Source organism: Anastrepha obliqua, chromosome 1 (genome assembly GCF_027943255.1).
Source record: "Anastrepha obliqua isolate idAnaObli1 chromosome 1, idAnaObli1_1.0, whole genome shotgun sequence".
In the NCBI taxonomy this organism is placed as follows: domain Eukaryota; kingdom Metazoa; phylum Arthropoda; class Insecta; order Diptera; family Tephritidae; genus Anastrepha; species Anastrepha obliqua.
Genome location: NC_072892.1, coordinates 44,100,612 through 44,122,638, shown reverse-complemented (window position 1 = coordinate 44,122,638; position 22,027 = coordinate 44,100,612). Strand labels below are relative to the sequence as shown.

Below are 22,027 nucleotides of genomic sequence, written 5' to 3'. Positions count from 1 at the left end.
GCTGATGACCTGCCCTCAACATCCAAGGAGGCCCTAAAACGACTTGACTCTAATAGGCCAAAGGATAGCAGAATCAATAATTTCAAATCGTGCTATTCCAATACGGACAAAGGGGTTCTACTAGGAACAGCCATGGTTAATATATTCCATAACAATGTTAATTTTACAGCACGAGCTCTGATCGATTCTGGTTCTGAGTGTTCGTTCATCACTGAACGCCTCAAACGTAGAATCAATCTGCCATCCAAACGCTTGCATGCCCAAGTCTCGGGCATCAACAATTCAGTATCTGCGCAGGTAAGACAAGCGTGCTCATTACAACTGCGGTCGCCTATCGACCCTTTTGTAAAATTAAATACAATTGCGCTAGTTTTGCCGCAATTAACTGGAAATCTGCCGACTTGCCTAGTAAGCGCAATGACAAGGCAAGCATTTCCAGATCTCACTTTGGCGGATAAGAGGTTCTTCGTCAATGAACCAGTGGACCTTGTCCTTGGCGGAGACATTTATCCCCAAATTATTTTAAGCGGCTTGAAGAAAAATGTACTAAGTACACTTCTTGCCCAAGAGACTGTATTCGGGTGGATACTAACTGGTCGAGCCGAAACGGTCAACCCACCCAAAACAAAAATAGTTTCTCTTTTCAGCGAAGTCACACTGGACAAGCAACTAGCTGCTTCGGCATCAAATCCATCAAAAATCAAGCTGGGACCATCACTCAAGAGCGCCTGCTCTCAATTCTTCTGGAATGAGACGCGTCTCGCGAAAAATCCGTCCCTGCAAGAGAAACTGGTTCACAATTCTTTGTGGTGGCAGAAATTGAAAGCCCTCCATCAAACCTTTTGCAAACGATGGAAAAGGGAATTCATCATCGATTTGCAAAAACGCACGAAATGGAAAAATCCACACCTACAACCTCAACGTAATATCTTCCAATACCTACCTAGTAGAAACAAATTTCACTTCGCGATTCACCCTTTATTAGAAGGTGATTGATATCACCACCTTGTTATACCCTAGCAAATCTAAGAAGCTACAACAAACCCTACAACCTACGAACGATGCAAGTAAGTTCCATAAATTGTACCTATAAAGGGCAGGTATACACTTAAGGTGACTTGCATAATTATACATATGCATACCTATGTGTACTTTGCATCAAATATACTTACATGCATACATATATATTTTATATATACATATATGATATATATATATATATATATATACATATATGTATCTATACTTTTCAACGTTGATCACATAAAAATAGGTACTAAGTAACGAAGCAAAGAGAATTAAGATTTACTGTAGAAAATATAATTTATTACATTTAAAAAAAAAAAAAAAAAATGCAGGTGAAAGCAAATATTTCTTTTACACTTTTTCGGGCAATAAATTTTAAACTACTTCAAAATCGTCAACTATTTTAACAATGTCAAAGTTTTCATTTAAGGAATCTTTTCGGCGCGTTTTGGTTGTAGTTGTTTAGTTTGATGATGCGACGTGTCATACTCTCAATACTCTAAGTTAGATAGCACACGCGAATTTCTCTAATCAATGAAAGGAAAAATTAGAATAAATAAAATAAAAATAAAAACATAGCATTTGGTCATACCCTACGAATCGCGCATGCATGGGCGACCGCCTTTTGTGCCGCCCTAACTTGATGTTGATTTCTACCACCGAATGCACTTCTAGCTCCTTCATTTTATCCTTTACGAGTAAGCACCGCTTTGCCCAACATTCGTCCCACAAATTCGAATTTTTCTCTAGGTCAATTAAAGCTTGGATGACTCAAACATCTAAAAAGGCAGATTTTTACTTTTACAGTCACATTCACGTATTAACATATTTACCTCTTAGCAGCGGCAACGAGGTGATTAAAGATATCCTTCCAGCTGGCGGCATCCCAGATAGCTTCAACATGGGATGGTCGTAGTCACATCAGCTTTTCTGTGCTTCAGCAAACTGCGCCTTGGCAGCATTCAAGTTGTGCACATATGTTGATGATGCTTCTGATGGTGCAATTCCATGATTTTACGGCAGATGATTGTTTCCAAATTGATATTGATAATTCTTGCTAAACTGTATATATATTTTTTAAAGATTTAATTCCTGTTAGACTTCCAATGACAAATGTTCAATATTCATATTATTCAAAGTAAAAAATTAAACTCACCGTTAATATAAAATAAAATTTAATTAAAATATTATACCATATTTCGCCCTCGCTCCATGATGATCCAAATGCGAGCTCCATACGTAAATTCTGATGGCGCTCCTTCTTTGCCGTGGTCCAAGGATTACTTGTGGGTGGCCCATCCACTAAATTGCCGTCACTGGTAACGCGTACATGTGGACTTTTTTTTACATGCAACACCGAAATGCCAACAAATTACCACTTAACACTTGTGTAATTAATCTAAAGCCCGACCTGAAATTTTTTTTTTGCGCGACGATTTCTCACTGGGCACTACTCACTGGCACATTTGTCACTTATTTTTTTCACATATATAATATTAATTTTTATTTTTTCTTTTCACGACTTTTCATTTTGATCAGTATTTATTTAACTTTGTTATATTAAATTAAATGCAAAGTTTCTATTTTGATTACTTTCACTACCACTAAATTCGTTTCATACAATAAATGCATGTGTAAACGACCGAAAATTACGCATATTACTTTTGTATTACCTTTGACTGACTTTGTGACTTGAAACCTTGTGCAAACGTGGTTTCAATCAAGCTGATTGTATGAATATAAATTCGGCAGCTGCCTCCATGGGCCTCAAATTCTCTTCACCTTTTTTGGCCACTCCGGTTACTTTAATGTCTAGATTTTCGCGCTTAACCTGATCGCGTGCATTGTTGAGCCACAACATATATGCGGCAACAGGACGCTCTGGTTTGCCAGACATTTAAATTTTTTTCAATTTTTTTAAACAAACACCTTGTTAACTTGTCACTTAAAAAATTTTTTACACGCACGTTAGCGTCACACGCCGTCTACACTTGAAAAGGAAATGGTGACGGCCATTAAGGAAATTAGTGATTAAGAAACAAAAACAAAAATACCCTACAGGAATGATATAAATGGGTTCGACATTCCAGGGATAGTTTGCGTAAAGTAACGCAAACTATTAGTTTTTTCTAACATCATGCACTTATGTATGCAAATGCTACGAAAAATTATATCTAAATATACATATATTATAATTTTTTTTCTTCTTTTGCTTATCATTTTGTTCTTATTGTAGCCAAAATATAATAAGAACAAAAAGGAAAAAAAATATACCACGGCAGGACACTTTGTACTTGGTTACGATCCACACATAGCCAAGACACGATCCTCCTATGCGGCGAATATTGCAATGTCCATTAGTATGTACCCACCCCCTGGCGGTGAACATACATATTAAAATGACATTAATATGTGATTGTACCCAATTAGGTACATTTTTTTTTTGTTTTGGGTGGCAGGGTGTCTCATAGGGCTATGAAAATTCCTCATAGCCGATAACAAAAAAAAAACTAAAATGCCTAGTGCATATTTAATTAACAAAAATATATATATTACTTTCCTTTGCCTTCTCCTTCGCTGTGATCAGCACTGCACTGACCAGCCAAATGCACCACTACAAATATGATACACTAAAGCTAATTAAGCAACCAATTATAAAGCCGTGTGCACACTACCCATTTTCGGTTAAAAAATTAATTTTAAAATTAAATCCTTTTGTTTGTAGAAAACAAAACAAAGGACTGAGTCTAGAGCGGAAACTAGGCCTTTTCGCCTAGACAAGCAGAGCGGAAACTAGGCCTTTCCGCCTGAACAAGCAGAGCGGAAACAAGGTCTTTTCGCCTCAATGAAGATAGGGGATTGGAGACGAGGCCTCTTCAACCCCAGCTGTAGCATGAACAGTGGCGTGCGCGTGGATCGGAAACCAGGCCTTTTCGACCACATACGCAACCAACGATAATGCGCCAAAATAAAAGGACGGGCGACAATTCACTGGCGACTAGGCCTCGCCAGGTATCACGGCCCTAAATGATTTGAACATAACGAATCAATAAATTTTAATATAATAAATTTTACTTTTTGTGTGCAATAATCCACGTACATAAAATTACATATCTTTGCAGCATTTCAGACGGCACCAGCAGCCTCCGATGTCTCACCAATACCGAACGTTGGCTGACACCTCCGTCCTAAAATAATCATTGCTTATCGCAAGGGGGCCGGCATGTTTAGGCCGCACCCTAATATTAAATATAAATTTTTAGCCACCCTAATGGTAACTGCGCCTTCCGTTCCGACTGTTGCTAACCACCGTTTCCAGTCGCTGCAACGTGAAGGCCGTTAACCCGGGCATTTCCCCGCCGAACAGTTAAAACGTTTACCGTGTTAAACGTTGTTCGGCGAGGTTACTTTCACTCTAACTTTAATAATAAATTTCACTTGGATTGTACAATCAGGAGCCACCAGACGTGTCAGCCAACAAAGTAAGTAATACGTTGTAAAATATAAATTAATACTTAATATATTAATGCGCATCTATGCATATATCTATGTATATATATATTACTGAAATAAACTAAAAGAATATATACTGACACGCTGTGTTTTCTGTTTTTTTAAAATATTTCATCGGAGCGACCGTGGAGGCCCACAGTTCAAACCGCCCATTGCGTCGCATCCGAGCGAATATACAGATTGTATCCAAAAAACTAAAAAAAAATTATAAAAATGTTAACACGGACCGAAGACTCAAATACATAAAAAAATGTGTACCACAAATTTGAACATTGAATAAATCTAAAAATTATAATTTTTTTTTACAAATAAACCAATTTTCACAAAAATTTATGCATTCTCCAAAACACTTGAATCACTTGACTTGGAATAATTTTGGTATATATTTTTGCTGTTGTCTTCGTCAAAAATATATTTTCTTTGAGACGCCACAAAATCATCCAAATGATGTGACATTGTGGAAACGTCTTCCAAATTTAGCCAATGTTAAGAGATACGTTTCCCTATAAATCCCCAGAATTAAAAAAATGCGTAATGCTCTTTTAAGGGCAATATCGCTATTTTTTCGGATAGCCAAGCTGCAATCCAGGCACTGAGTTCGGCTACAACAACCTCTAGATGGTGAAACAAAGCAGAACTAGCCTTACCACCAGGAGCGAAAACCATAAAGTTACCTTAATCTGGGTCCCGGGACATCGGAGCATTGAAGGTAATCAATATGAATATGCTTACATATATCGAGATAAAGAATTTGCTGGGACCTCACTAAATGGATCTGACTTAGAACAAAAAAAAACATCATTATACGAGGACGGTGGTAGTAAAACTGTGCTGGTCACTAATTAGGATTATTTCAGTGGAAATACTCAACCACTTCAACAACAACAACCTCAAGCAATCGTCGGGATTAATAAGCATGAAACGACGGGACGCCTGGAGCCTAACGGCAGTCATAACTGGCTTTTGGTGTATCGGAGAACAAGCAGCCAAAATGGGTATCCCTCACAATACACACTGTCACAGTTGCAAGCAACCGGAGAAAAAGGAGAGAATCTTCCATTTCCTCTGTGAATGCCCTGCTCTATGGAAGGACAGAATGTTAACCCTTGGCCAACCGCTGTTCGAGAATCTCGAACAACTATCTGGCTTAGACGTTAACAACCTAATAAGGTTCCTTAACCGCACAGACTGGATATAGTTATGCTGTAAATAACCGTTAAACAAGTTGGTAACGAGGATGTGGCATCAAAATGGTGCGGAAGCGCTAGTTGGATTCTGGAAGAATCACCACATAAACCAACCAACCAACCAAACAGGTTCGGGGCTGTTAATCCAACAATTTGTAGAATTGAATGCTTCCGTATTTTTGTTATTGTAGCAGTATAAACAACCCTCCTACATTTATGGGGAATGCTGCTGGAGTGGCAGTCCTTGGCCGAATATAAATCCGGGTCGTTCCGTTAACGTAGCTCGAAATAAAGCTATGGCTAGTAGCTACTACGACGCAATTGTTTCGAAGCGGAATGGCAAAATCTTTCGCCTGAAAAACACTCGCTCTTAGCATCGAAGTGCTGTGAACTGATGTTTATACAAAGGACCGATTCGTCGGTACACACACAGATACTATACTTGCTCGCATAGTAGCTAACTGATTGGCTCGGAACTCTGCTAATTGTTGTCAGTGAGGTCATCTAATATATATAATTGGCGCGAACACCCTTTTTGGTTGTTTGGTCAGGCTCCTCCTCGTATTTGTGGTGTGTGTCTTGATGTTGTTCCACAAAAGCTCATCTAATAGCTGTCTTAAAAACCATTCTGTTTCAGTGGGGTGTTACCGGAAGGAGGATGGTGTTAGATAAGTTGGTTGAGTGGGCATGTAAAGAGGCAGTTGTATCATGCGGGATCTTTCATTCATTGGACACATATTTGATATTACTCCTATATAAAAAGGAATAAAATCACTACAATATCCGGATCGTTACTGTAAGATTTACGCGGGTTGCACCAGGCAACTCGAGCTCTTCGTCTTTGATGGATGGAGGTTGGCTTTCGGTTATGGCTTAAGACACTTAGTCATTCTCAAGTCATATGTTACGGTATGAACTTGGCTTTTATTCAATCAAATACTGATGAGTCAGTGATCCTACGTTGTTAAGATCGGTGTACTCTATTATTTGTTAAACTAATCTACTCCTTCTCTCTACACACTGCAGGCGACGTTGTTTTCTATACTCGAAACATCTTTGCAGAACTTTTATTTCATGTTATAATTTAAGATACCTTTTGTTCTTTGTGGTAGGGTATTTCACTTAAATATTTATTTTTATTACTTCTAGATATGAATGCGTTTGTGTGCCGGGTATTATGGGCAAGAATTGTGAGATCAATATTAATGAATGTGAAACGAATCCATGTGGAAAGCATGGCACCTGTAATGATGGCGTAAGTTATAGATAGAAAATTTATTTAAAAATAGTTCCGGTATAATTTTTAACAATTGCAGATCGGCACATATACCTGCGAATGCGACCCAGGCTTCGAGGGACGACATTGCGATGTAAATATCGACGAGTGCGACAGGTAAGCGGCAGGTGAAAGAAGCTGGGATGTGTCTACATTTGTTATAGCCCATCAAAACAGTAAAATCATTCGTATTTCAAAAACTCCTTTCCTTAACTATAATTTCCTCGATTCATCGTTGTTTTCCTTACAATCCAAAGGTATCAACCCTGTGGCACACATGGCACCTGTTTCGACGAGATCAACGACTACACTTGCGACTGCGATGCCAATTATGGCGGTAAGAACTGTTCCGTACCTTTGATAGGTTGCTTGAGTGCACCTTGCCAGAATGGAGGCTACTGCAAACCGTATTTGGTGAATGAAACCGAACATCTCTTCAACTGCACCTGTCAACATGGTTTCCAGGGGAACATTTGTGAAAAGACCACAACTATTTCTATGGTTGTGAGCAGTCTGATAACGGTGAAGACCCAACGTGAAGAAGGTTATGATATCAATTTACAGTTCAAAACCACACTACCCAATGGTGTACTCGCTTTTGGCACTTCGATTGGTCACAACGAACCCGTTAGCTATATATTAGAATTGATTAATGGTCGCCTGAATTTACACTCTTCACTGCTCAACAAATGGGAGGGCGTGTTCATTGGTTCCAAATTAAATGATAGTAATTGGCATAAAGTATTTGTGGCTATCAATACTTCGCATTTGGTACTCTCTGCCAACGATGAGCAAGCCATCTTTCCCGTGGGCTCATATGAGACAGCAAATGGTAGTCAACCTTCATTTCCGCTCACCTATTTGGGTGGTACAATACCCAATTTGAAATCTTATTTACGTCATCTGCCTCATCGACCGTCGAGTTTCGTGGGCTGCATGCAAGATATTGTCGTCAATGGCAAGTGGATTTTCCCCGACGAACAAGGCACCGAAAAGGATACAAAGTTAACGAACATACAGGCCGGTTGTCCACGCAGCGAGCAATGTGTGCCAAATCCCTGTCATTCGAATGGCGCTTGCACGGATCTGTGGCATACATTCTCGTGTACCTGCCAGCGTCCGCATTTCGGGCACACCTGTAAATACAGTGAGTTAAACGCAAAGCTTGAGTGAATATACTTTAAATCTTCCATGACATTTAATTATAATTATTTATTTTTCCTTTAGATATAACCGCCGCCACATTTGGTCATGAGAATACCACACATTCTGCTGTTGTTGTGGAAACAAACGATGCTGCTCGTCGCGCCATTCGTTCCATATTAGATATCTCCATGTTTATACGCACACGCGAGCCAACTGGGCAAGTGTTCTATTTGGGCAGTGATCCGAAGAAGCCCAGTGTTAAGAGTAAGTATTTAGATAATCACACCAAATTCGGAAGTAAATATGAGTAGGAAGAAAAGTTTTCGAATAGGTATGGCAGAGCTGCAAGGGACTATGATCTGTTGCCGCACTTCATGACTTTAAGCTAGGTCCACATACAAGTAAGGATTGCCTAACAATAGAGATTTACAAGGTGTGGCTATTATGTAACGAGACTGATGCAGATGAACGCATTCGCCAAACGCAAAACCCCAACGAACCCCGCTTTTTAACGAGAATCCTTGCCTTTCCTTTGCAGTACCTCTATATTGGAGTATATATCGTTTGTTTGGTGTTTCGCCGAGCTCCTCCTCCAAGTTTTAGTAGCATCTTGATGTTGTTCCACAAATGGAGCGACCTCCGAATGGCAGAGGGTTTTTAAGGTACTCCTTCTTGGCAAAAATATACTCGGAAGTTCGCCATTGCCTAGCTAGGGTGACCGCTATTAGGAAAAATCTTGCCTTTCGTTTGGTGTTTGAGTAAGCCTTTTTTGAGTGTTTGGCTGAGCTTCTCCTCCTATTTGTGGTGTGCGTCTTGATGTTGTTCCTCAAATGGAGGGACCTACAGTTTCAAGCCATCTCCGAACGGCAGATATTTCTATGAGGAGCTTTTTCATGGCTGAAAAACACTCGGAAGTTTGCCATTGCCTGGCGAAGGGCGACCGCTATTAGAAAAATGTTTTTCTTAATTTTAGTATTTCATCGAGATTCGAACCAACGACCTCTCAGTGAATTCCGAATGGTGATCACGCACCAACCCATTCGGCTACGGTGGCTGCTTAAAATCTTAGTCATGTAAAAAACCATTCGGTGACGGCGCCAGCACCTTTAGCTTCTACTAAAAAATCAGTACAGTCATGGCCATCCTTTGCTTTTTTTTTACGCCGTACAAAATTTTAGGTATGCCAAAATAGTGCCGCAAGCGAAAAAGCTCGAATGAGCCTTCATGTTGTTGTTGTAGCAGTATCTTCGCCCTGTCAGTGTAGTGTAATTACCGGTCTTCTTCGTCTAGCTCATCTAACGGTAGGCCCAGGAAACTAGCTGTAATTACACTACACTGACAGGGCGAAGATACTGCTACAACAACAACAACAATGAGCCTTCATGATCTTGAAAAGACAATTCATCAACTCCTTTTCTACTCAATGCGCCGACTCATTTCACCTCTATTAAGTGGTTTCTAGCCAAGTACAGCGTTCCAATGTTAAACCATCTGCCTAATTCGCCACAGCTGCTCCGTGATATTTTTAGTTGTTTCCAAAGGTGAAATCTGTATTGAACAAAAACAATATTTGAAGCTGTGAGATAGAAGTTCAAACTGACAGAATAGGACTTCCAGCACTGTTATAAACGATGGAATGTGTATGTCTCGTGTACGTAAGTGTTGTTATTTAATAGCCACACCTCGTATTTACCAAAAATATTCAAAATAATATGGGGAGTCTATGGAACCATATTTCTCGCCTTTTTGTGGCGGCAAATTTAACATATCCTAAATGACTTCCTCACCGAGGTCATCTCCATGATTATTTTAAAAATGCAATCATCCGGCGCACAAATTATTTGAAAATTTAGTAAAGGCGACAATTTTGGTAGTAAAATTACTAAATATGATTTAAATTAAAAAAAGCGAATGCCGCCTCACCTTCCTACAAATAAATGTGCACTTTTCAAAAATAACTGCACCAACCTCAATAAAAATTGATTAAAGTTAGGTTATATGAATGTCCAACGCCAGGCAGGTGGCTAATGCTATGCACAAACTGACAGTAAATCAGTTGAGAAGCAAATTGTGAGGTGATTTCATTTCACAATCCTCCATTAAGCGACCGCAAAAAGTACCTGAAGTCAAACTAAACTCGTCGCCTAGATTCCCACAGAAGACCCTAAAAACTAATGAAATGTTCGATTCTAAGGGTTTTCCAATAAGAGGTGTTATCCCCGTAAACTGTCAATGGTTTCGTTGCTTGTGTGGCACGTAGCGCCGTCTTGTAGAAAATAAACGTTGTCCAGATCAATACCATCCAATTCCGGCCATAAAAAATCGTTAATTATCTCTCGATAGCGCAATTCATTCACCGTAACTGTTGCTCCAGATTTCGAAAAAGTAAGGTCCAATGACTCCACCAGACCATAAACCGCACCAAACAGTCATACGTTGAGGATAGAGAGGCTTTTCAACAATAACTCTTGGATTTTCTGAGCCCCAGATCCGACAATTTGGCTTGTTGACGAAGCCACCGAGGTGGAAATGGGCCTTATCACCCAAGATGGTTTTTCGATGGAATTTCGGATCATTTACATGCATTTCAACGACCCAATCAGCAAAGACACGATGTTGTTCTTGTGTTAACTGGACTTTATAAGCCTTAAGACCCAAATCTTTATGCAAAATACGGTGTAGTGACGTTTGTGGAATGTCTTATTCCAAAAAACGTCGAGGAATGGGCAAGCCTGTATTTTCTTCAACACTTTCGGCTACAGCAACAATATTTTCGGCTGTTCTTGAGCGACGTGACCGGGTTTTATTCTTCACATCACTAACTTGTCGCAACAGCTCGAATTTTTTCACCAATTTCTGTATTGCGGTCCGACAAGGTGCTTCATGATGACCCAACAATGTTCGAGTTTGACGAACCATCTCTGCCAAATTTTCACCATTTTTATAGTGAAATTGAATAATTTCAATGCGTTATTTAAGCGTGTATCGTTCCATTTTTATTAATGGCGTAGTTTCTACCTGGCAAATATCAAAAAATACAGATTCAAAAGTGACATCTACCGATATAGCGGGCTATTCAAAATAACACCTGTTATTGGAAAACCCTTTATTACGCTTAGAAGAATCTTCGACTGCTGTCTTCAGAAATTCTTCGGAATTTGCAAATGAATGTTCTCATCCAGCGTTCGTTAAATTTACCTCGCGACCCATCACAGCTTACTCGACCAAAACTAGGACAGTTCTCTTCCTTGAAAAGAAAATATTGCATAGCTCCATTTCTCATGCACTTGAAATAAAATATGTAAGACTAATCCAAAATTGTGAAGTGTCAAAATCTTATGCCGAGCATACCATAAAGCTTTAACTAAGTTGTAAGCTTTAACCAGTTTTCCACAAAAGATAGTATCAGTCAGAGCCCTGACTTATTCATCATACAAATTTTGTTAATTTCTTCAATCCATAGTTTATGTTAGGTTATGTTGGCTGTGCAGACCTGAGATAACGATCGTCAAAGTCTCTTCTACAATAATCGTAGATATATAGCGTTGAGAAATGCAGTTCCAAATGTTGGCTGTGATATTCTACAGAAATGTTATGACAACTTCTTTTGAGCACTCATTAAACCTTCTGCCCACAAACTATATTTATCATGAAAATATGAAAACTGATTGTTTTTTATTTACATTATTTTATATAATATATAATTCTTTCCATATTTATGTACACATGCCCATACATCCCTTCCTTCACAATTACTTCAATTTGTTAATCAAATTTCAATCGTCTACTCTCTAACTTTTGAGAGCGCTTTAAAATCAAATTTCTCTTTCTTCAAGCTGACATCGGCGAATCCTATGTAGCTGCCGAGCTGCATGGCGGCGAACTGTTGGTCAAAATGCAATTTAATGGCACGCCAGAAGCCTACACAGTTGGCGGCAATAAACTCGACAATGGCTACAATCATCTCATCGAAGTGGTGCGTAATCAGACACTCGTCCAGGTCAAGCTCAATGGCACTGAATACTTCCGTAAAACACTCTCCTCCACGGGTTTGCTCGATGCACAGGTGCTCTATCTCGGTGGGCCGCCAGTTGGTGAGCAAACTCAAGCGCCAACAACAACTGGCACAGATACGGTGCTGGTAACGCCTGAGGAGAATACGCCAACCAATGAAATTGATGAAAAGGACTATTTTAAAGGTATCATACAGGATGTGAAAGTAAGCAATGGCTCGCATACTATGATCGTAGAGCTATATCCATTGAATGAAGATGACTTACTGCTACCGCCACCCTTCGGTGTAGTCACTATCGATCGCACTTCGGTGCTGAAAGGTGAGGTTACTGACGATTTGTGTCGCAAGAATCCCTGTAAACACAATGCCGATTGTCGCAATACATGGAATGATTATGTGTGCACTTGTCCGAATGGTTATAAGGGAAAGAATTGCCAAGAGATCGAGTTTTGTCAGTTAGTCACTTGTCCAGGCAACAGTAAATGTCAAAACCTTGACGATGGCTATGAATGTTTGACGAACATCACTTTCAAAGGCAACGAGAAGAACCCACTGGCATTCACTTACTTCGTAGAACAACCGCCGGAGGAGCCGAAAATGTTGGTGAAACCGGTAATTGAGATTGCATACCGAACACGCGCGGGTGGCACATTATTCTACATAGAGAATGGTGAGAGCTTCTTTGAAATTGGTGTGAATCAAGGACAAGTTACGGTCACTTGGCGACTGAGTCAAGAGCCATTCGGCGACACCAAGCGCTTCACCAAGGATACATCTGATCCCAGCTATATGGAGATGATGAATGAGCCAGGGTAAGTTTTAAATCTGTTACTGCATTAATATACCCTGTTTCACTTCCTAATTTCTCTGTGCACTCAACAGCTGGAACCGCATATATTTACGCGCACAAAGCGGTAAACTTGAGGGCGGCTGGAAGGGTTGGGAGAGTATGGTAGATCCTTCGCCGGCCTTCTCTGCTGACATTGATCAACTTGCCTTCCAAGAGCTACTCTCAAGCGATACACCAGTCTACCTCGGCGGCATGCCCACTGATAGCCGGCAGGCGCGTGGCAGCAGCTCAGCACAGCAGGGCTCACAATTCAAGGGTTGTTTGGGTGAGGCGCGCGTTGGCGATCTATTGTTGCCATATTTCTCCAATGCCGAAATGTATCCGCACACTGAGAACGTATCCGTGCAGCCACAGTCACAATTCCGACTCAACTCAACCAAACCGGATGAGGGTTGTGTGCTCTGCTTCAATACGGACTGTAAGAATGGTGGCTATTGTAGTTCACCATCGGAGCAGTACGCCTGCAAGTGTCTAGCTGGCTATGAGGGGGACGATTGCTCGATTGATATTGATGAATGCTTGGTGGCAACTTGTAAAAATAATGCCACTTGTATTGATAAGGTGGCAGACTTCCAGTGTCGCTGCTTGCCGGGCTATGATGGACGCTTCTGTGAGCACAACATTGACGAGTGTGCCTCGCAGCCATGTCATAATGGTGGCACTTGCACGGATCTAATTGCGGCCTTCCACTGTGACTGTACAGAGGACTATGCGGGCGTACAATGTGATTTGTTGAAACAGGTGACCTGTGAGAATTTACCATGCCGCAATGGATCGACGTGCGAGGATGGATTGAGTAAGTATTTCAGGAGGTGTAGAGTTAAGTTTCAAATTTAAATATTTGTTATTAGACTACTTTTTCAAAGTTATCACTTTCTGAAAACTGCAGCTTCTAAAACTAGAAATGTTTTTAAAATTATTTAAATTGATAATTTTTAAGAAAAAATTTTAAATCCTAAAACTTTTAAAGAAAAATACTCAATACACAATTTCGAAAAATAGAATATTTTACTAACTAAATAACCCCACGGTGGTTTCGAAACTAAATTTCATTGTATTAAATATCGGAATGGTAATTATGATTGAAATTTTTAATAAATTAATTGAAAAAAATTTTAAATCCAAAGTTTTGTAAAGCAAAATAATGAAATAACTCCTTCAGTTGTTTCTAAATCAAATATTAAAAGATTTAAATTCGAATTTCGAAAAATTCGAAATGCTCAATACAGGGGTGGTTTTCAATAATCTTTATCATTATTACAACTCTTTATTATTTTTTAAATATGAAACAAATGTGTACTGAGCTGTAAAGTGTGATGAGGCAACTCATTGCCATTTACAAATCCGTCTGTCTATGAGAACGAACGCCTAACCTTCAAAACAACAAAACCTTTTGAAAATGTTATTCATTTTTTACATGCTAATTCTAAGCGTTGTGCATTTTGAAACTTAATTTTACTTACCTTAACTTAACTTAACGTAGCTTAACTCAACTTAATATAACTTAACTTAATGAAAATTATATTAACTCAACTTCATTTTATTTGCATTAACTTTGCTCAACTTAAATTAGCTTAACTTAGCTTGACTTAACTTAACTTAACTTAACTTAACTTAACTTAACTTAACTTAACTTAACTTAACTTAACTTAACTTAACTTAACTTAACTTTAACTGCCAAATTTTTTTCTGAAACCTTGAGCAAAATCTGTATATTAGTTCAGCTCTTCATTTTTATATTTTTTGATAAGTTCAAATGTGTACCGAAGTGCTTTGTGTGAAGAGGAATTCATTGCCATTTACCAGTCCATCTGTCTATAAAAACGCCTAACAAAGAAAAACAAAACAACAAAAACTTTTAAAAATACTTAATGATTTTTTACTTACATGTGCAAAAGATAACGCATTTTGCAACTAACTTTACCTAAATTAACTTAACTTAACCGAACTTAACCCACATCAACCTCACTTGGCTTAATTTAACTCAACATAATTTAAATTAGCTTAACTTAAACCACTTTAAGTTAACTTAACACAGTTCAAATTAACTTTACTTAACTTATGGTAGCTTAACTAAGATTTCACTTTACTTAGCTTGACTTTACTTTACTTTAATTTCGTTAACTTTACTATTGTTTGTTTGTTTGTAAAATTTCTACGAAACCAAAATTGTTATCTTCTTCAATTTCCTCACCTCAAAAAGATGTCAACACCAGCAACAATTTCACCTGCCTTTGTATGGCCGGTTTCGAAGGCCCCTATTGTGATGTGCCCTTCTGTGAGACGACACCATGTCAAAATGGCGGTCTTTGCATTCTATCGGATCCATTCGTAAGTTGATCTTTTTCTCTTTCGCAGCCTAAATTTTTTATCAAACCTCTTACTTTCTACAGACCCCACTGTGTCAGTGCAGTCTAGGCTACACCGGCCGCTTTTGTGAGATGGACATCAATGAGTGTGATCCTAATCCCTGCCTCAACAATGGCGAATGTCACGATCTGATCGGTAGTTATCAATGCAACTGCACCAATACCGGCTTCGAGGGCAATAACTGCGACATCGATATCGATGAGTGCGCATCGGGTATTGAGTATTGTGGCGGTTTGGGACGTTGTATCAATTTACTAGGCTCATTCAAGTGCATCTGTCAGGACAACTTCTGTGGCGTCTACTGCAACTTAACCGATCCGTGCAAGAACGGACGATCACCGTGCATGAATGGCGGCACTTGTGAGGAGGCATGCGGCGATGAGGTGGACTACTCATGCAATTGTACGGCCGGTTATGAGGGCAAGGACTGTGCACTAGTGGTGAGTAGACGAGTGAGAAGAAAAAACCTATAATAAAGCATTCAACGAAAAAACACGAATTTCTTGTCACAGATGGCCGCCAAGGATGAGGGTCCCTCCACCGCCGACATTGCCATCATTGTGATACCTGTGGTAGTGGTGCTGTTGCTCATTGGCGCTGCGCTGCTGGGCACCTTCTTGGTAATGGCACGCAATAAGCGTGCGACGCGCGGCACCTACAGTCCCAGCGCGCAAGAATACTGCAATCCGCGACTGGAGATGGATAATGTGCTAAAGCCGCCGCCAGAGGAGAGGCTTATTTAGTCGCAGTAACCGATCGACTATGCGAATGTGAATAAGTGAAGCAAGATACATATTTTGCTACATTTTTAACTAGTTAATGTTGACTTGACACGAACGAGAACAAAAAATGAAAAATAAGGGGAAAAACACAGTTTTCTTGTTATGGACTTAAATGTCTTTATCCGCCCATTAATTGTAGTTATAGTCAATAGTTAAGTGTGTAAGTTAAGCATTGTGAAATGGGGCTCATGAAGAAAGTGTAGATGGAAATTCGCGCTAACGATTTTTTCAACTACGCGCGCGAGTTTTAAAAATAAAACTCGCGAAATAAAAAAATAAAACTCGCGAATCGAAAATTAAACTCTTGGGCGTATTGAGAATATGCTTTCTCATAAAAAACCACTAAGAAACTTTTAAGAAGTAGTCCAAAATAAAAATATGTCTTATAAAGCATAATTCAAAATTACAAGCAACAGCCAGTTTTGTGAAACACAAGCGAATACTTAGAATTTTCGTAAGAATTAGGAAACGGCGAACTTTAGTTATTAGGTTTAAATGGAACAGCGTTACATATTTATATATATGTATATGTAGGTAGTGAAGTATGCTATACTCAACGATGTACGTACACACTTATGTGCTCAGTTCAAGCTCAGCATAGGTATTTAAATACAGTGAAACCTTGATATAACTAGACTCGTTATAATGAAAACTTCTTTATAAATTTATACACCGTTTGCGTTATGCCTCAAAAGGGTATGGTTGTTTAGAAGTTTTTCATTCGCTAAAGCTCTATATATTATATATAAAGAAGACATTTTAAGCATGAAAGTGGCATTGAAATGTTGATTCTAAAAACTTTATTTATAAAATTGATAATAAATTTTAAGCAAACTCTAATATTGCATTGTCAAACCCTCAAATTCCCAAAAATTGCTAAATGTGCACTCAATGGCCTCTAATTAACTAATCCATACTACAACTTATTTTTTCAGAGCACTGCTTTAACTGTACTTTGAATTTGTTACTGGAGAATGTAATTTCTTCAATGCATTAATCAAAGATTTTATTTATGTTCAATTATCCAAAATGTGAAGGCAACAACATGGGAAAATGTTTCAAAAACTAATAAAAGTCTTCTTCTTCTCCTTCTTCTTCTTGATTGGCACAATAAGCGCTTTAGCGGCAGTAGTTTCTTTCTCATGCTTACCGGCACCAGTTGGACACACCAAATGAAGCCAAGTGCTTCTCCACCTAATCTTTCCATCGCAGATGCGGTCTTCCTCTTCCTCTGCTACCACCAGCTGGTACCGCATCAAATACTTTCAGAGCCAGAACGTTTGTATCCATTCGGATGACATGACCCAGGCAACGAAGCCGCTGGATCCTTATTCACTGCGTTATGTCTATGACGTCGTAAAGCTCAAACAGCTCATCGTTCCGTCGCCTGCGATATTCGCCGCTGCTAACGTGCAAAGGTCCAAGAGCCTTGCGCAGAATCCTTCTCTCAAACACTCCAAGCGTAGCTTCATCGGATGTTGTTATCGTCCACGCTTCTGCGCCATACGTTAGGACTGGCATGATGAGAGTCTTGTAGAGTGTTAGGTTTGTTCGTCGAGAGAGGAATTTACTACTCAGTTGCCTACTTAGTCCAAAGTAGCACTTGTTGGCAAGAGAAATTCTACGTTGGATTTCAAGGCTGACATTGTTTTCGGTGTTAATGCTAGTTCCTAAATAATTGAAGTATTTTACAACCTCGAATTATAACTGTCAACAATGACGTGGGTGCCGATACGCGAGTGCGCCGACTGTTTGTTTGACGACGTATCGAAAGTACAGCTAGAAAAGTAAATTTTGTATATTTAAATTTGCTTGCACCCTCATGAAAAACGGCCTCAAAATCCAAAAACAAAAAAAAATTCCTTTGGCTCTTCAGTTTTGTAAGCCAGGCTGAATGGTCTACGTTAATTATGAATAATTTACCCGATAACCTGCACATAACGTATTCTGAACTGCTTTACTTTTAGATCCTCTTTGGAGTAGAAATTATGAATGGGCACAAACAGGCCCGACGAGAGGAGGGGGGATCGGGTACTTTTACCCCCGGGCCCGGAGTTTTCAGAGGGGCCCGGACTCGAGGGTAATTCGAATTATATGAATTAGACATAATTTGAAGGGGCCCGCATCTCCAGTTTCCCCCGGGGCCCGAATATTCTCTCCACGGCCCTGGGCATAAACAAAAACATAGTAAGATTTTTTTTCGATTTTCGCGTTACATAAATAGAATCAAACTACCAATATGACAAAGTATTTGTTAATCTCCTTTCAAATTCGTTATGTCAAGGCTTCACTGTATATAATATTTTACATTACATACAAGTTGTATGATTTATAGTTATATAGTTGTAAGGTTTAAAACCTCAGTATTGTGTTTTAAAGGCAAGCGAGCAAACAATTTATAAAGGAGCAAAATATACAAAACAAAAAAAATGTGAAAAGTTTGTAAAAAAATTGTTAATCATATTCGAATAAAAATCAATATACAAGCAAATCCATTGACCTGGACTTCCAAAATACCCCAGACATATATACAAATATGTGTATATACATATCTACAAACTCACTGTTTAATATTGACACACGAACACAAGAAAAGTGCACTTAGTTAAAAACAATAAATCAAATTTTACTTCTTTATACATATAATAAATTTAAGCGCGTTGTGTAAGGAAATGTTTGTCACTAAATAATAAAACAAAAAACCAAAATTTTTTCTATACAATTGTATGTAGTAGGTACTATGAGCTTTCCAAAACTGTGTGGCCTTATTTTGAATAATAATAATTCCGATACGTTTCTATTTCAATTTTCATATTAAAAGTAAACGTTATTTAGATTTTTTATGAATAAATATACATACATACATATATTTACAGATTATGCTATACTATACACACATACATATATTACATACATACATATATTAATATACATTCATAAATACAAGTGTACGTTAACTTAGGAGACTGTATTATATTAAATCGACTAATTTATATTTAATAACAATAAAGACCTTTGAAAAAGAAAACACAATTTTTTTAATTACTTAATTATAAATAAAAATTTTATAAACACAAATGGTTAAATTTACAGGAGATAACTGTACATATGTTCAAAGCCAAACCGTCTATAATATAGAAGATTATTCGTAGCTATCTAAGCAATCGCGTGCTCTTATACGAAACGCGAGAAGGGTGTAAGACTAAACAAATAACAGCAGGTGCGGCGCAAGGATCCATACTCGGACCTGAACTTTGGAATATAAGCAACGATGAACTCCTTCGAATAGAGATGCCTGAGAATGTGGATTTAGTGGGATACGCAGATGACATTGCAGCTGTAATAATCGCCGGAAACACTGACGAAGCCAAAAGGAAGTCAAATCAGGTGATGATCCGAGTTCAGACATGGCTAGAAGACCATGAACTAAAGCTGGCCACAGAGAAAACAGAGCTAATCCTTCTAACGAACAGACGTATCCCATTAGAAGTAGACATACAAGTACTCGATGCCACTTTATCGACAAAAAGAGTGATCAAGTAGCTAGGAGTGCAATTAGACACAGGGCTAACTTACTGGGCGCACATAAATCATGCTGCCACAAGAGCTGCCAAAGTAAGCGGCATGTTAAGTAAGTTCACGGCAAACCTTGGGGGTCCAACGCAGAACAATCGAAAACTTTTAATGGACGCGACGAACTCGATTCTCTTATACGGATGCGAAATATGAACAGATTCGCTAAAAGTGCAATGCCAACGGAAAACTCTGCAATCTGGGCAACGCACCTGCGCTCTCAGAGTGGCTTCGTTATACAGAACAGTGTCTGAAGCAGCGGAACCATCCCTATAGATATTCTAGCAAAAGAGCGCAAACGGAGATGGGAGGCAAAAAACACAGGAATTCCAGTACCACGCTTCTCCGATATTAGCGTTCAAACGCTCACACTTTGGCAGGCAAGATGGAACTCTGAATGGTATGGTAGATGGACAGCGAGACTAATACCCGATCTAAAAAAGTGGGTAGAAAGAAAGCACGGTGAGGTTAACTATTACCTCACACAGTTTTTGTCCGGACATGGGTTCTTTCGCAAGTATTTGTGGCGAATGGGAAAAGTGAGCCTACCAAACTGCATATATGGAGATACTGAGTATGATGATGCGGAGCACACCTTCTTTAAATGCGAGAGGTGGAACATAGAGGTGGAACAGCTCTGCAACGAGCTATTGGTGTATTTACACCTGAAGAAATTATCGAGAAAATGATGATAGACGAAGGAAAATGGAATGCCGTCGCAAATTTTGTGGAGGATATTATCCGAAAAAAGAGGCGTGCAATGGAAGCATATGCCGAAGAGCATTGAGCAAAGGTTTCTCAAAACAGGCGACTCTGGACGCAGGGTGAGTAAGTAAGTGTGCTTCTTAGGACGCCGTCTTGGCCCTCTACCTCGAAGAAATGCGGAAGCAGTCCCGTGGTGGAGGGAGAAATCCAAGAGAAGAGGAGGGATATTTTTAGTGGAATCACCACACACGTAGTAGCGACGGTTACTATATGGTGGAAAGGCATTTTGAACCCAACCTCACCGCCAAAAAAAAAAATATAAAAAAATAATATAGATCTGTCCGCCCTTGTTGTTATTGCACCACGCCTACCAAATGGCCTGCCATCCATCATCAGCATCTACCCTCTATTTTTAGACTGACTAATTTTAAAGACAAATGCTTGAGAAATGTCAAAGATGACATAAAAATAGGTAGCGTCTAGGAATTATTCACTACTGACACCTGTGCGTCACTTTTGGAGGACCTTCAACTTCGTTAACTTACTAACATTGGAAACACTGTTTAATATTCAAAATTATGATAGATGCGGGTTCTCACCTTAGAGCACACGGCGGAGGATAGACAAGGTGATTTTTGGCCAAAGCGGAATAATAAAAGCGAAGTAATAAAGCAACTTTCTCTGTTCATTCTCATATCCGCCGTCCGGCTCCTCATATTTTACAATGTTGCTTTATCTGTTGCATTTGTTGCTTCTTTGAAGGCATTTAAAATATTTATTGGGAAATTTCGTTATTATCTTTAAAATAATATTTTCTTGAAAATTTTTTGTAAAAAAAAAATACATTTGTGAATAAAAAATTATTTATTCTTTGTACCAGTGGAACTGTAAACATGATTGGAGGTAGCATCCTGAGAGGGACTGAAAGAACTTTCACATGAGTGTCGCACACAACTTTATTATGCTGCAGCCCTTTATTAATAGAAGATGGAGATAAATTTAAAAAATATGGTGGCCGATAACAATTAGCAATGAGCAGCTATAGGCTTTAACACAACAACAATCAATTGACAAACAAATTATGAAAAGAAAGTATGGCTAGATCGGCCAAACCTCTTAGGTTAGGTTAGGTTATGGTGGTAGTCGGTCCGTATGACCAACTCACTTAGACCTTACAGGCCCGTTGTGATACCACTGTGCGACACTGTTTATTTACTTTCATGAAACCATTTTGAGGTTCTTATGAAGCGCAGGATTGGTCTAATCCCCGCGCCAGATAGTTCTGTAAGAGAATTGAAAAAGTGTTTACCTAGACAATCTGCTCTGATTTTTGCTAAGGCTGGCCAATTGCAAAGGAAGTGCTCTACTGTTTTTTCCTACTCCTCATCTCTACAGCTTCTACAATATTGATGGGAGAATACTCCTAGTCTCAAGGAATGCCTTCCAAATAGCCAGTGGCCGGTGACACAAGCCACGACCTTCGAGATATTGTCTCTTGAGAGGCTAAGCAATTCCGTTGTCCTTTTCTTGTTTATTTGCGGCCATAGTAGCCTGGCTGTTACGCATGTATCTTCATCTTCCCAT

The 22,027-nt window shown here is 39.1% G+C and overlaps 1 protein-coding gene and 1 long non-coding RNA gene across 8 annotated transcripts in view; one reads left to right on the top strand and one right to left on the bottom strand.

Moving 5' to 3' along the window:
* Positions 1–16,487, top strand: part of LOC129236266 (protein crumbs) — a 96,943-nt gene extending 80,456 nt beyond the window's left edge. For all 7 annotated transcript variants that reach the window (XM_054870544.1, XM_054870543.1, XM_054870548.1 and 4 more), the window contains 9 exons: positions 6,876–6,981; positions 7,043–7,119; positions 7,260–8,149; positions 8,230–8,412; positions 11,985–12,975; positions 13,046–13,809; positions 15,217–15,344; positions 15,407–15,823; positions 15,896–16,487. In XM_054870544.1, coding sequence (XP_054726519.1) covers positions 6,876–6,981; positions 7,043–7,119; positions 7,260–8,149; positions 8,230–8,412; positions 11,985–12,975; positions 13,046–13,809; positions 15,217–15,344; positions 15,407–15,823; positions 15,896–16,126 — 3,787 coding nt within the window. In that variant the 3' untranslated portion in view covers positions 16,127–16,487. The remainder of the gene's footprint in view (positions 1–6,875; positions 6,982–7,042; positions 7,120–7,259; positions 8,150–8,229; positions 8,413–11,984; positions 12,976–13,045; positions 13,810–15,216; positions 15,345–15,406; positions 15,824–15,895) is intronic.
* LOC129236267 (uncharacterized) lies at positions 1,394–2,614 on the bottom strand. Its single transcript, XR_008581648.1, has 4 exons — positions 2,220–2,614; positions 1,860–2,088; positions 1,619–1,805; positions 1,394–1,553 (listed from the first exon to the last, which is right to left on the bottom strand). It is a non-coding gene; the product is annotated as an uncharacterized LOC129236267 (long non-coding RNA).
* Positions 16,488–22,027: the final 5,540 nt, after the last annotated feature.